Source organism: Drosophila virilis, chromosome 3 (assembly GCF_030788295.1).
Source record: "Drosophila virilis strain 15010-1051.87 chromosome 3, Dvir_AGI_RSII-ME, whole genome shotgun sequence".
Lineage (NCBI taxonomy): Eukaryota > Metazoa > Arthropoda > Insecta > Diptera > Drosophilidae > Drosophila > Drosophila virilis.
In genome coordinates this window covers 24,146,590-24,159,920 of record NC_091545.1, presented here as the reverse complement: position 1 = coordinate 24,159,920, position 13,331 = coordinate 24,146,590, and the positions used below count along the sequence as shown (strand labels likewise).

Sequence of the window (13,331 nt, the reverse complement as noted above, 5' to 3'; positions counted from 1 at the left end):
AACGGCAACAACAAAAATGCAAAACGAAACGAAAATTTGCGACACGCGACATTAAAAACGTGGCAGGCAATAAAAATTGAGGTCAACAGCAGCAGCAACAACAACAACAGCTAATGAATAACAAAGGCAAAAACTACAACCATAAAGCGGGGTTGGGGAGTGCGGGCGGTGGGGGGGGCATAAAACAGAGGCGAGGTTTATCAAGATGCGCAATTAAATATGGAAATGCGCAGAAATGGAAAATGGAGGCAGCAGCAGCAACAGCAACATCAGAAAAAACGCTGCAGCAACAATAACAACATGAAATCCGCACACGCGACAAGTTTCATTAGCGTTGACTTCTACCGCCCCTCGCCCCTCGCCCCTCTCTCCATTGTCAACCGCTTCCCCTCGCTTGACACCACGAAAGAGTTAAATAAAAAACTACAGAAAACTTTAAAACAATTAAATGTCATTTTGTGGCACATTTTATTTAGTAAAAGTGGGCGATGTGGCATGCGGGCGCCAAGAGGGCGTGTCAGCCATTGTATGTGTGTGTGTGTGTGTGTGTGTGTGTGTTGCTAGGTAAGCAGAGGCGGCGGCTGATGGTGGTGCGGTGGGGCAGCGGGGGCATTGCGGCGTTGTTGTGTATTTAAGTTGAGTGTTGTTGTCAACGCATTTGCGATTATTTGCTGCAAATATTTGAAAATTAAACACAGAGCCATGGGACGTGAATGATGTGGTGGCAGGGGTGGGCTGTGCTGGGTTATAGAGGCAGAGACATGCCTAAAATTTGTTGAGAATTTATATTACGTGTCGACAGCAACAACATCGACAACAGCAACAACAACAACAATCACAGGAGTAGCAGCTGCCAGCGAGGTTAGATACTGGGGGCAGACGCAGACAATGCAAACAATTTCAATTTGCATGTAGAAACAAGGACACAAACACAATCGCACACATAGACACACACACACACACTAGCACAATGGTAAAATGGCTGCCAAAGTTCAAAATGCAACTATGCGGGGTTGTCCTTGTCAGCTGAGAGGTGCACACACGGGGGCACAAGAGGGCGCATTAAGTGGCGGTTTGGAACATTTGTGGTACTTTGGAGCATATGGAACTGTTGAAAGAACGTGTCGCCAACAGTGTCGAGAAAGAGTTAGGCCAAAGAAGGTGACTGAATGATTATAGCCTAAAAGAGACTGAGAGTCCTTGTGCAGGTTAACGAACACGTTCCCATAATAGTATATAAGTACATATAGCTATAGATGTATGTACATATTTGCTGGCGATTAAACTAGGCAGATGCATTTTCCGCTTCGCTCATAATTGTCGAATTGAAATGCAGCATATGCCCACAATTATCGATTTGTATTAAATGCCGCTAATCAAATATTGTAAGTCTAAAAAAAAAAATCAAATAGATTTTAATTAAAATTGAATCAAAGCACTCACTTAATGAATAGCTGCCTCTCAATTACTGGAATTTAAAAAGCCTTTTTAAATTTTTTGAGCATTTGTTCACATTGCAAAATGTCTAACCTTGGCTAAGTTTATTATCAATTTCGCCTGCACACATCCTGCCAGCTTTGCCGCCCTATTCTCCCCCTTCGACCATTTTAATCTGGTTGACAATTTTCAGCAGCTGCTCGTATCGCTCTCCCTCTCACGCTCGTTGCGCACAACAATCCCCAGACATGACATTTCACCTGCTGCTCACCTGGCATATATCCTGTTTTTGAGACCATGTACAGTCTGTGCCCATATCTACATACACACATCTATATATCCATGGCTATGGCTATAGCTCTGTATGTTCACGTTAAGTCTGCTGCACACGCCTGATGAAACTGTCAACTGTCATTTAAATTTAATCGCATGTTGTTTCTCTCGCTTTGGAGTTGTCGCCGCGATTATTGTCGCCAGTTGTAGCTCTGGCTTGACGGCTGCCCGACTCCCCTTTCCAACTGATTTTAATTACTGCTTCACAAGACATCGAAAGTCAACCGGGCAACCCTATACTAGACGCACCCCCCTCCACATTACCCTTGTTCGCCCCTACCTTTAAAAATTCAGCTTCTGTCAGTCGCTTATCGCTTTGGCTTTATAAAAATAATATAAAGAGACACTCATTAGGTTGGTTTCTGTCTCTATCTCTGCTTCTGTCTCTGTCTCCGACTCTGTCTCTGCCTCTGTCTCCGACTTTGTCTCTGTTTCAAGTTTCTGTTTGCTTGGCAGCTCTGCTCCATTTAGATAAGTGACACATAAATTAAGCAATTTTCCTTTTATTTTACTTGCTATTTCAATCATTCTCTCTTTCTCTCTCGCTCAGTCTCACTCTCTGCTCGGTGTGCCAGCATAAAAGAATAATTATAAAACAATTGTCAAGCTGCTTATGTTGCCTTTGGCTCCCTTTGCTTTTCATTTTACAATTTATTCTTTTTCAGTTGGAAAACTTTAGTTGATTCCCGTTGAAGCCGTTGGTTTATTAACCCCATCACATATTTGTTTTAAGAACGTGCATTCCATCAGACGTCATAAAGTTTATTTGCCGCATTATCTTTTATCATTTAAGGTACGCTGTTCGAGTGTAAGATAAACATTTTGACAGAAGTGTCATAAATTGTCTCCCAGGTACAATTCCGATAGCAAAGCAGGGCAACGTCTCAACGAAATGTTTTAAAAGTACAAACTATTCTTAACAGCAGTCAAATCGGTTCATATTAGGGTGGACTCTTATGATTGTTGCCTTTTTAATTAGAGAGAGCTTTTAAAGCTCATTAATATGCTACTCAAAGCTGCTGCTAAATAGAAAAGAGCTAAATAGAAAAGGGAGGCTTTTTATTAAATGTAAGCTTAGGAAGTTTAAGCATTGGAAATGTTTTATTAAGCTTTTTGTAGAAATGTTGATAGCCATTAAGAAAAATCTTTGAAAGCTTCGGAATTCGCCCCACTCTACCTATAAACGTTGCCAGTTTGAGCTTAGGATTTATGAACATGAGAAAGAGCGGTAATAAGAATTTTATAGAAATGTTCATAATCTTTAAAAAAGAGTGTTAAATGCTCATATTCTGGAATATGGATAGAAAAAGCTTCAAGAGAGATATTTGATTGCATGTTCAGATTACATTAATATATTTAATATTTATTTAAAAAACCCTTTATTAGAAAAAGCTTTAATGAGACTTTTTGAGTTTAATTGCTAAGCTTAGAAATTGTTCACTATTTTTTCATTGACAAAGGTTTGTCTAACCACTAAACGCATGAGAAAATGCACATTATTTTTTTTCGGCTCCTCCCACTTTTCTGCTACTAGTACAGCTTGAATTCACATTCTCTGTGAAAAATTGTCTCATGAACCAAATTGCTCTTGGTTTTAGCACCTTTAAATTGTAGCTGAACAAAGCTCGCTTTTGTTGGCCAGTGACACCTCATTCGAGGCCCAACGTCAAAGTCAGCCTCATGTTGTGTTGGCTAGTTTCAACAGCAAGTCTGTAGAAGGCGCTGCCTTTGTTCATTTCTCTCACCTGCTCAAGAGCCGAGAGCTGAGTGTGCGTACTTGCTATTTGGCCAACAGATTAACACCTTTTGAGTGGATGTTTCAACACGAAACTTGTTCCCGTTGGCCGCAGGCAGCAGAAACACGGAGCAACTGCTGCTGCAGCTGCTGCTTCTTTAATTTGTGCTGGCAAAAACTTTTTCATTTCATTTTGGTTTCTTTTTTTTTTTTTGTTTTATGTTCGGTTTGGCTTGGTTTATAATCAAATGCAATGGCATGACTAAAAATGGAATTTTTCTGTCTGCACTTCATCAACATGCGGGGCCCCAAATGACTCAAAAGACGGCCAGACAAACGGACGGACTAAATGTCAACGCAACATCCCGAACCTGAACCCAGACGCAGGCGCAGGCGCAGGCCCAACCCGTTCCCAACACGCATTCCTCATGCCATACAAAACAATTGACATGCATTGTCGGTGTTGTTGTTGTTGCTGTTGTTGTTGTTGTTGTTGTTGTTGCTGCTGCTGCAGTACTGACAGCAGTGAATTGTCACAGCAGCAACTGCAACAACCGAGTTCTCCTTCGCCTCCCTTGTCAACTTGGCTGACTGCAAAATGCAATTTTCCAAAATGGCCAGCAAAAGGTTGGCACTCAGAACGGGTTTGCTTTGAAAGGACTCGCCAGACGGGAACTGGTTCCACATCGTCAACAGCAAATTGTCTGCTCTTTATTTATCAATAGTGCGATCCCCAAGCCCCCGAATCCCGATTCCCGATTCTAGATTCTCAATTCTCAATTCTCGCATCCCGATCTGCGATCCAATACCAAGCCCAGCGACTGGTTTCCTTTCAATATCATTTCATTTCGCCTTAGACTCTGACGCTCTGACTATCTGGCTATCTGGCTATCTGACGCTCTGATATATCATTGCTGTCTTTTGCTCTTCTGCCGCAAATTAAGATCAATATCGAGGCTCAAACCGGGCGGTAGCCGTTCCATCGGCAGGTGGCATTCGTATTTCGTTTGTGGCTGCAAAATTTCGCTCTCTTTCTCTCGTTAGCTTCCCCTCTCTCTCTCTGTTGCTCCCTCTGGGATCTCTGATTTATTTTCAGTTTCCAGTGGCGGAAATCGCTTAATACGTGGGACGTGGAACGCATTCGGTTTTAGTTTTCAATTCAATTGGCGCGCTTTGATGTCCAACTGCTGCTGCTGCTGCTGCTCCTCCTCCTCTCCACCTCCTACTCGTGCCACCTTACCGCCCATTTAAGCGGCATACCTAGAACCGACTCCCCGCCGTGGCAAAGCCACCTCCTCTCTCCAATTCGCCGCAGTTATTTATTGTATTCGTTTATCTGCATTTACCAGGCGCTTATAAATTTCGTTGCGCTTAATTTGCTAAAGAACTGCAGCTCAAATGACTTTTATGGCTGGGAATTATATTTCCAGATATTCCATAAGCGGCTGCAACAAATTGAAGCACGCAGCGGCGCCATCTGTTGGCTGAAAAGGAAGCTCTGGCATTATATGTACAAAATATTATTGCCGATTTATCTTTAAGGATTGGATATTCTTCTGCCTCCCTTATTTACGTAATAATTTTAAGGAAACAGCACGCAGCCCAAAGCTCATATACATTGATTCCCTAGATTAATATATATCTTTTACAGAATATCTTAAGTCACTTTTTCTGCTCAATATTCTCTTTCCTTGTGTGGTTAATTAAAGCAGCCGCAACTAAATAGCTAGTTAAGCTTTGTTAATTACAAAGTCAAATAGGTGAATTACACCTCCAAGTGGGTAAACAGGCCATGCAAATTAATTGAAAGTATCCACAAGTCAATCAGGCGGAACAAATTTGCGGCAAGCGGCTGGAAAACGCGACAAGTTTCAAGAGCTAAAAAAAACTCAAAGTGAAAACTGAATTAGCATGTCATACCAAGGGGAGATGGCCAGAGAGAGAGAGAGAGAGAGCGGTGAAGTAAGTGAGCAACAGTTAATCGATAATTTATGAGCAGAGAAGCTAGCTGAATCGGGCGGATTAACCCGTAACATGTCTATAAATAGCGCTAATGAGCAGTGCAAACGAACAAGTTCCAACTCAGACTCAAACTCAAACTCCAACTCCAACTCCGACCATCAATCGCTCACTTCGATTCATTGCGGTGTCAATGGATGGCGACTGCAGCAACTGCCACAAGGGGCTTGTGGAATCAACGGGGGGCAACTGCTTGTAAATTGTTTAGACAAGCGTCGGCACGTTGACTTTGAACCAATGTGTGTGTGCGTGTGTGTGTGTGTGTGTGTGTGTGTGTTTGTGCCAGTATTTGATAAAAGAGACGACTTCGTTTCACTGTGGCTGTTTAAGCAATCGTTGTGTAAATATTTACCCCAAAGGTAAAAGTTAAATTAAGCATTGTTTATCTTTGTCTCTCCCCGACCCCTCTCTCTCGCCCTCCCCCATCACTGTCACTCTCTATCTGTGCCATAAATGACGCTACTATTGGCATAAAGCCGGTTATTTGCCTTAAATATTTGCGCTGCATTTCGCCAGATGCAGGCATTAATTGTCACATTTATACTGCAACTCGACTTAGGCAAGTCCTGTGCAACATGAAACTTGTATAATTTCTACAATATTGATACAACAAACTTTTGACTGCGGCAAACTTAAGCTGCCACATTCTAGATAACTTTTCACTAAGCAATTGCAGCAGGAATGTGCTTCAATTTAGGTGGCAAAAATAACTGCAACTTGTGACAATTGTAATTGTTTGTGGATGCTCAAGTCATGCAATGGAGTGTCTAACTTTTATCTATTATGCTTCTCTCTTTAGATATTTATAATAGAGATCGCAGGTGTGGAGAGCGAACAACTTATTTTCAACTCCAACTATTCCTTTATGCCCCAAATTTCACGATCTTAGCCAAGCGAATCTCATATTAGCTATTATGTAAGTATTCTCATGTGATCTCTCCCGATGATCATGGCAGTGATTAGATGTGAGATAAAGGCATACTTGATTCACTCTGAGTTCTGATCGTCCTGGAGTGAGAAGAAAAATTTGTGTCAGATATGATTGAGAAGAGATTCCTATTTTAAAGTTAACAAAATTATCAATGATATGTTCATATTAAATAATATTTAATCCGCAATGATATTTAAAGCGCAATCTCTTACATGCAACTTATATAAATATGTGCTCTCTCTTTTTCATTTCCGCAGGTGACATCCTCTCGGGCGTGTGCTTTGTGGGCCAGCTGGACACGCATTCGCTGGGCGGCTTTCTCATATTGCCGCTGTGCATTTATCTCTCGATCGGCGCTCTCTTTCTGCTGGCCGGCTTCATCTCGCTCTTTCGCATACGCACTGTGATGAAGACGGATGGCAAGCGGACGGATAAACTGGAGCGCCTGATGCTGCGCATCGGCTTCTTCTCGGGCCTGTTCATACTGCCCGCCCTGGGTCTGCTGGGCTGCCTGTTCTACGAGTACTACAACTTTGACGAGTGGATGATTCAGTGGCATCGCGACATTTGCAAGCCATTCTCCATACCCTGTCCGGCTGCCCGGCCGCCGGGCACGCCAGAGGCGCGTCCGATATTCCAGATATATATGGTCAAGTATCTGTGCTCCATGCTGGTGGGCGTGACGTCCAGCGTGTGGCTGTACTCCAGCAAGACCATGGTCAGCTGGCGAAACTTTGTGGAACGGCTCCAGGGCAAGGAGCCGCGCACACGGGCCCAAGCGTATGTCTAGTATGAGACGGCGGCGGCGGGGGCTGAAATAGCGGCTAACGAGAGTTACTTAGCGTTTAGCACGTAAATACTAGAGTCCACCCTGCCACAAGCGAACCACCCTGAACATAAGAGCGCAGATTTAGTCGTAGCTTAGCCTCATGCAGTTTGTATAAAGTTCATCTCTACCCTGCATTCGCAACCGCAACCGCACCCGCACCCGCACATGCACCCACCCCCGCAAGCAAATCAAAAGTTGACCCTAAGCTATTGTTTAATATTTTAGTTATACATACATATATATATATATATACATATATATATGAAAGCTGAGGGATTGCTCAACTCATGGCTTTCTTGTTGAACCAAAACTATGCGCATAAGTTGAACATTTTAATTGGTAAGTGTATTTTTAGTATGTCTTACTTCCTAGTAATCAAGTATCCTAGCTATTATTGACTCATCCACTTCCATTGCCCACGCTTCCGTTTCCTTTGCCGCATATACGTATACGAATTTTACAAGAGTTTACTCCATTCAATAGCTTGACTCCTTCCCACAGACGCATTCAATTCGAATAAGTTTGCATTTAAGTAGGTTTTTGATCAATTTTATTTGTGAAAGCTTTAAATGTGCCCTACAGTTAATTAAGCATACATATACACTCATACGTATGCAAGTATGTATGTGTGTCTCCTTTAGAATATTTAAGAACTGGTGTGAGATTTGGCAGCCTCGCTTAGAACACTTCTTTACGCAACAGTTGGCCAGAATTTCCATAGAAAATAAATTAGAAGATTCTTCACATTAAGCTCACATTTATTTATTTTTGACACACGCAAGCGACATTTCCAAACCAGATTCTATACCAACTGTGGCCAAATTTCACATCCGAAATATGTTAAGAACATGTTCGTAATAAAGGTAAAAATAGAATGAAAAAAAACAGCAAAAAACGTAAAAATTAAAAAAAAAACGCTTACAACTTAATTTAAAGCTAAATGTAAAATACAAAATAGCAGCATATAGAAATACACACAACAAAAATATTAATCATTCATATGTGTGAAAAAGCAAACTACTTACTATATATATTAATATATATATAAATGTATTATGTAGCAATATATGTCCTCTATGTGCTAAACTCTTAGCGTAACCCTTAATTGTATATTAATGTAATGATTTGTTAAACTAATTAATATTTAAAGCCAAACGCGTTTTTTTTATTAAATTTTTAATGACGTTGTAGTCATAACACTTAAGAGCTCACCCAACTGGCCCCTAAAAACATTGCAAAACTAATTAATTGTTTAAGAAAGCGATTAATTAACGAACTACAAATTGAAAAACTGCCATTTAAATATGTATTTGTTAGCTGCTGTTGAGCATTTGTTTTATTGCGCATTTAATTAACTACTGTACAATTTCTGTACTAATTTTGGTAATTAGAGTCCAAATATTCGAGTAGCATTTAAGTGAACAATTGAAGCGTAAGATGCAAATGCAATTCATTTCAATTACGAAAGTCGCTGTAAAATAAAAAAAAAATAAAAAACTATGAGCATAAAATATATATAAACCGAACAAACAATTATAAATGTGTATACATATTTAAATAACAATGGCAAGAAAACAAAAACAAAAACAAAACCAATATGAACAAATAAAACTTTATTTTATTGTTAAAGACTGAATGTGAAATGCATTTCATTTTGGTTTTGCAGAACATTTTACTTAAAAGACAGGTAAACGTCAAGTATGATCGCCATAAGAGCTGCAGGTTATGTTACGCATCATTGAATACTTGCTTAGTCTTACAGAGATAATTGTACCCTGTACACAGCGAAAATGGGTATAGAGCAAAGGGTATACTAGTTTTGTGCTTATGTATACAAAAGACAGACTCCGACTCCATTAAGTATATGAGTATTTTTATGCTGTTCGTAGACCTAGCCATGTTTGTTCGTCTGCATGAACGGAAGCTATTTTGTTATCCCATATCATATTATCATATATACCATTGCATTGAAGTCGGAATATTATATTGTCTGAAGCGGGCTTGAAGGCGAGCGCACTCGACTACGGCGTTCTGACTTGTTTTATGTGAGTGGCATCCAAGGAATTTGGGACTGCTTCATTAAAATTGTAAATTTGTTGTTAGCTGGCATTTTTGGTGCTCATCCTCAACTAATTGCATTGCAGACAATAAGCACTTGTCTCATGCTAGTCGACCAAAACTTTTCTCATTACAACCAACTAACCCACACAGACACACATATTTGCTCAGATATACACCCTTAAAACACACACGAAACACACACTCAAAACGCTGGCCACAATGCAGCTCCAAATTCAATCATAACTTGCCAACACCCGCAGCTATAGCTACAGAGAGCCTTCCCTAAAAGCACACGCCCCGACCTACTCCGATCCACACTTGAGCCACATTGCCGTAAGCGTTGAAATATACGAGTGGCGGGTGGGGCAGACTAGCTGCCACACACAATCACACACACACACACCTCTGGCCAGAGAGAGCACACGCCCATATAATTTTGATTACACTTGTTTTCTAAATACTCTGACTATAAAAAAACCACAGCGGAGCACATGCAAGCAAATAAAATCCAGGACTACTGCACGAGCGTGTGCTAGGTGCGTGCTGAATGCTGCGGAGTGGGGGGTGGGGGTGGAGGGAAACGCGGGGCCTAAGCGCCTTAACAACAAATTGCAGTTAAAAGCGACGGCCAGAAATCTGCGCTGCCTGGTAACCACGCAGGCCCCACCCGTCGTCCCTACACCAGCCAACGTTAACACGCGCACAGCGGGACATGTGGGTAAGGATATGAAGGATATGCCGTTGTTTTACAAAACACGTGTGCGATTTAACAACTACAATAAAAGCAACAACAACAACAGCTAAATACAATAACATGTACAGAATCAACTACAAATGCAACCAAAAGCAAGCAAAAGTTATTTCCGAAAAAAACAAAGCAGCAACAAAAAAATACTTTCAATATGGCGGCGAGTTTTGTTGCGTTTTTATGTGACCGCCATAAAAAAGTTATTAATGTGTGTAGATTTTGCGTGTGTGTGTGTGTGTGTGTGTGTGTGCACGCCACAAAATGGCGCGGGCGTGTGCAAGCGTTAATGTGGCAAAAATGTTTTTTGCAATGAACTTTTCTATGGGCTGCACACGTTTTTAAATGCCTTCAATGGGAGAGGAATAAAACTAGTGCCTGCTTCTTAGATGACCCCATAATGCCTAATGCAGATCGTAACAGTGACTCGTAACGCACCATGTTCCTTACAAATCTTTAGGGACATGTCCGAATTATGGCTTGTTTTGGCTAAAAACATAACATTTACAGTCATAGTCCGACAATATGTTTAGGCATATGGAATAAATATAGTTTATTGATTTAGCTGGAGGCAGGTCTATTGAGTGACTCTCAACATTTAAGTATATTGGAATATAATCCACTATTTTGAGGATTATTAGAGAAGTTTAATTTCCCCATACATAAAACCCTTCTGCCAAGCAAAAACACAATTTTTATTTGAATTTTAAAGTATATTTATCATATGCATTTAAGTAATCTTCATATCAGGAGCAGCAGCATAGGTTAGGAACCCTGCCCATTGGGATGCTGTTCTCTAGTGTTCAACAGCAAGTTGGGGCTCCAAGGCATCGAAATATATAATTGAAGGGATCTGTGATACTGATTTGATCATAGATCTGAAGGGAAGTGCGTTTGGCGCAACTCCAGAAAACTATCACAGGAAATCAATATTCCGATTCTTTTGCGTTTCTTTCGTTTCCGAAACGGACTTCTTTGAATCGAGATATTCAAAATTTATAAAATATTACGATTTTAAGGGGCCATGTCAGAAATTCATTCCCCGAAAATCGAGAGATATCTATTTTTACGGTCAGTTCAAAAGATTTGACCCCAATAAAGTTATATTTAACGATTGTCGGGATAATTTGCTACTTGTCGTTCTAGCATCTGCGTGGATAAAGACACCGTTTGCATTTTACGGAACACCAAGTGGATGCACTAGGTGTTTTCGTTCTATGTCTGGTGAGCAGGAGGGCTGATAACTTTGACGTAGACTGGAATAGCGCGACATCAGCCAACTTGCTGTGATATAAGGTAAGTTTATAATTATATTGTATATATATAGCCTGAAGCAGTCTGTGTGTTTTATTTCTCCCGCCTGCTATAGCCAAAGGACCTCATAGTATTGGCAGCTTTTGGCGTTTGTTAGATCACGTGCTGTGGATCACGTTAGCTATCCTGTGTGGATGACTCTACTGCTGCCACGTTCTCCAGATTGCTGGTATTCACAGCTAGGTAAGTCAAATCTAAGTCTCATTTCGTTGCCAACTGCAGAGAAAGTACATTATTGTAAGCTGTTCGCCTTCGTGCGGGCCCCAAACTGTCCTGTTTCAAACGAGCTGCAGTAATGGTGCAAGAATTTGGCCAAAGGACATCTTGATCTGTACGCAAGTCAAGAAAATTGGTCCCAAAAACCAAAATCGGTCTCTCATGACCCGACACTTCCCGATCTATGCTGATATCCAATCCTATGTTAAGCGAAACGTATAGAACACAGGTGAAAACTGGCTTGAAAACAAAAAATCTTCTCTGTGGTTTCGGACTTGGCTATTTTATAATAAATTACATTAAATCGGCCTGATGTGGCTACATATATCAGACATTAATTACCAAATCAGACATAGAAGATAATCGGACAAGTACAATCCTGTTGCAATTTGGCTTATATGCATATGTAATAAAAAGGACACACTTAAGTCCTTTAAGGATGTGAAGAAGAGGGATTTTTGTCTCTAAAAAAGATGGCAGTAGATTAGGAGCTGAGGAAAATATATTTTGCCCTGTAGAGATAAAAGTCTGTAGATTGGCCGTATCCTTGCCGATCATGATGTCCATTTGCCAACCGTTAGTCCTTATTCTCCCAATTAAGAATATATATTGGAAAGGACGAAGACAGCCTAGAAAGAAGTAAAATTCGTTCGTAAATTCATATGTCCATAAGTCGGTCGTATCCTTGCAGATCCTGATAAGTCCTGTGTCAAACAAATCGTATGAACAAGGACCTTAAACTGTCCAAAGAACAACCAAATCGTCCCTGCCGTTTCCGTGATATGGCCAATTTTCAAGAAAGGATATTTTGTAATTAACCATAAGTCGGCCAAATCCTTAAGAATATTGGAAGGACATACCGTTTTGAGCTCGTGGAGAGCAGAACTTTCGATTGGCATTCAAGGACTTCCAAGATTTGACAAAAAATTTCGTCGAAATTTATCCTAGGGGGTTAGCCGCAAAATTGGCTTAAATTGAAAAATTCGAGACTAACTTGGGCATTTGGAGGACTATCGGAATGTCCTTTGGACAGTAGATAGCGCTCGTCATCCCATTTAAGAAAATATAAAAAAAAGGACGAAAGTCCTTCAAATGGCAAAGTTTTAAGAACTATTTGTGCAAGAGAAAATAGGCCATAGCTCGGCCATATCCTGGCGTATCCTGACAAGTCCTGCGGCAAATAAATTGTATCAACCAGGACTACCAACTGGCCAAAATTTATTAAGATCGGCCCGCTGGTTTTGAAGATATTCAAGGATTTGTGTTTTCGGGCCATTTCCGTGCGCTCCGAGATAAAAATTTCACAAGTAAAAATACAAGTCCAGGGGTTCTTAGATGACCCCATATTTTTTTGATGCAGATCGATGGACGGGGTCTATGCGAACCTAACGCACCATGTCCTTTGAAAATCTGCAAGGACATGCCTAAGTTATGGCCATTTTTCCTTGCAATAATGGCAACATATATATTTTTTTCCAGTTTATTTTTTAAATGTTTTTTTATCTTTACAGACTAACAAATTAAGGACTACAATGATCTCCTATACCTCCACGACTGACACAGGAAATTTTTCCAGGATCAACCTTTAATTAGGCCAGATATACTTATTTTATGTTTGAATAAGCTAAAATTATAATTATTGATCAATTTTTATAATTTTAATACATAAAAAGCAAAATTGTTGTAAATATGAACATAAATAAATCAATTA

At 40.4% G+C, this 13,331-nt stretch overlaps 1 protein-coding gene across 1 annotated transcript in view; it reads left to right on the top strand.

The window, feature by feature from the left end:
• The window catches only part of fz (frizzled class receptor), a 98,004-nt gene extending 89,187 nt beyond the window's left edge, over window positions 1-8,817 (top strand). Inside the window, exon 5 of the mRNA XM_002048354.4 lies at window positions 6,713-8,817. Coding sequence (XP_002048390.2) covers window positions 6,713-7,245 — 533 coding nt within the window. The 3' untranslated portion in view covers window positions 7,246-8,817. The remainder of the gene's footprint in view (window positions 1-6,712) is intronic.
• The last annotated feature ends 4,514 nt before the right edge of the window (window positions 8,818-13,331 follow it).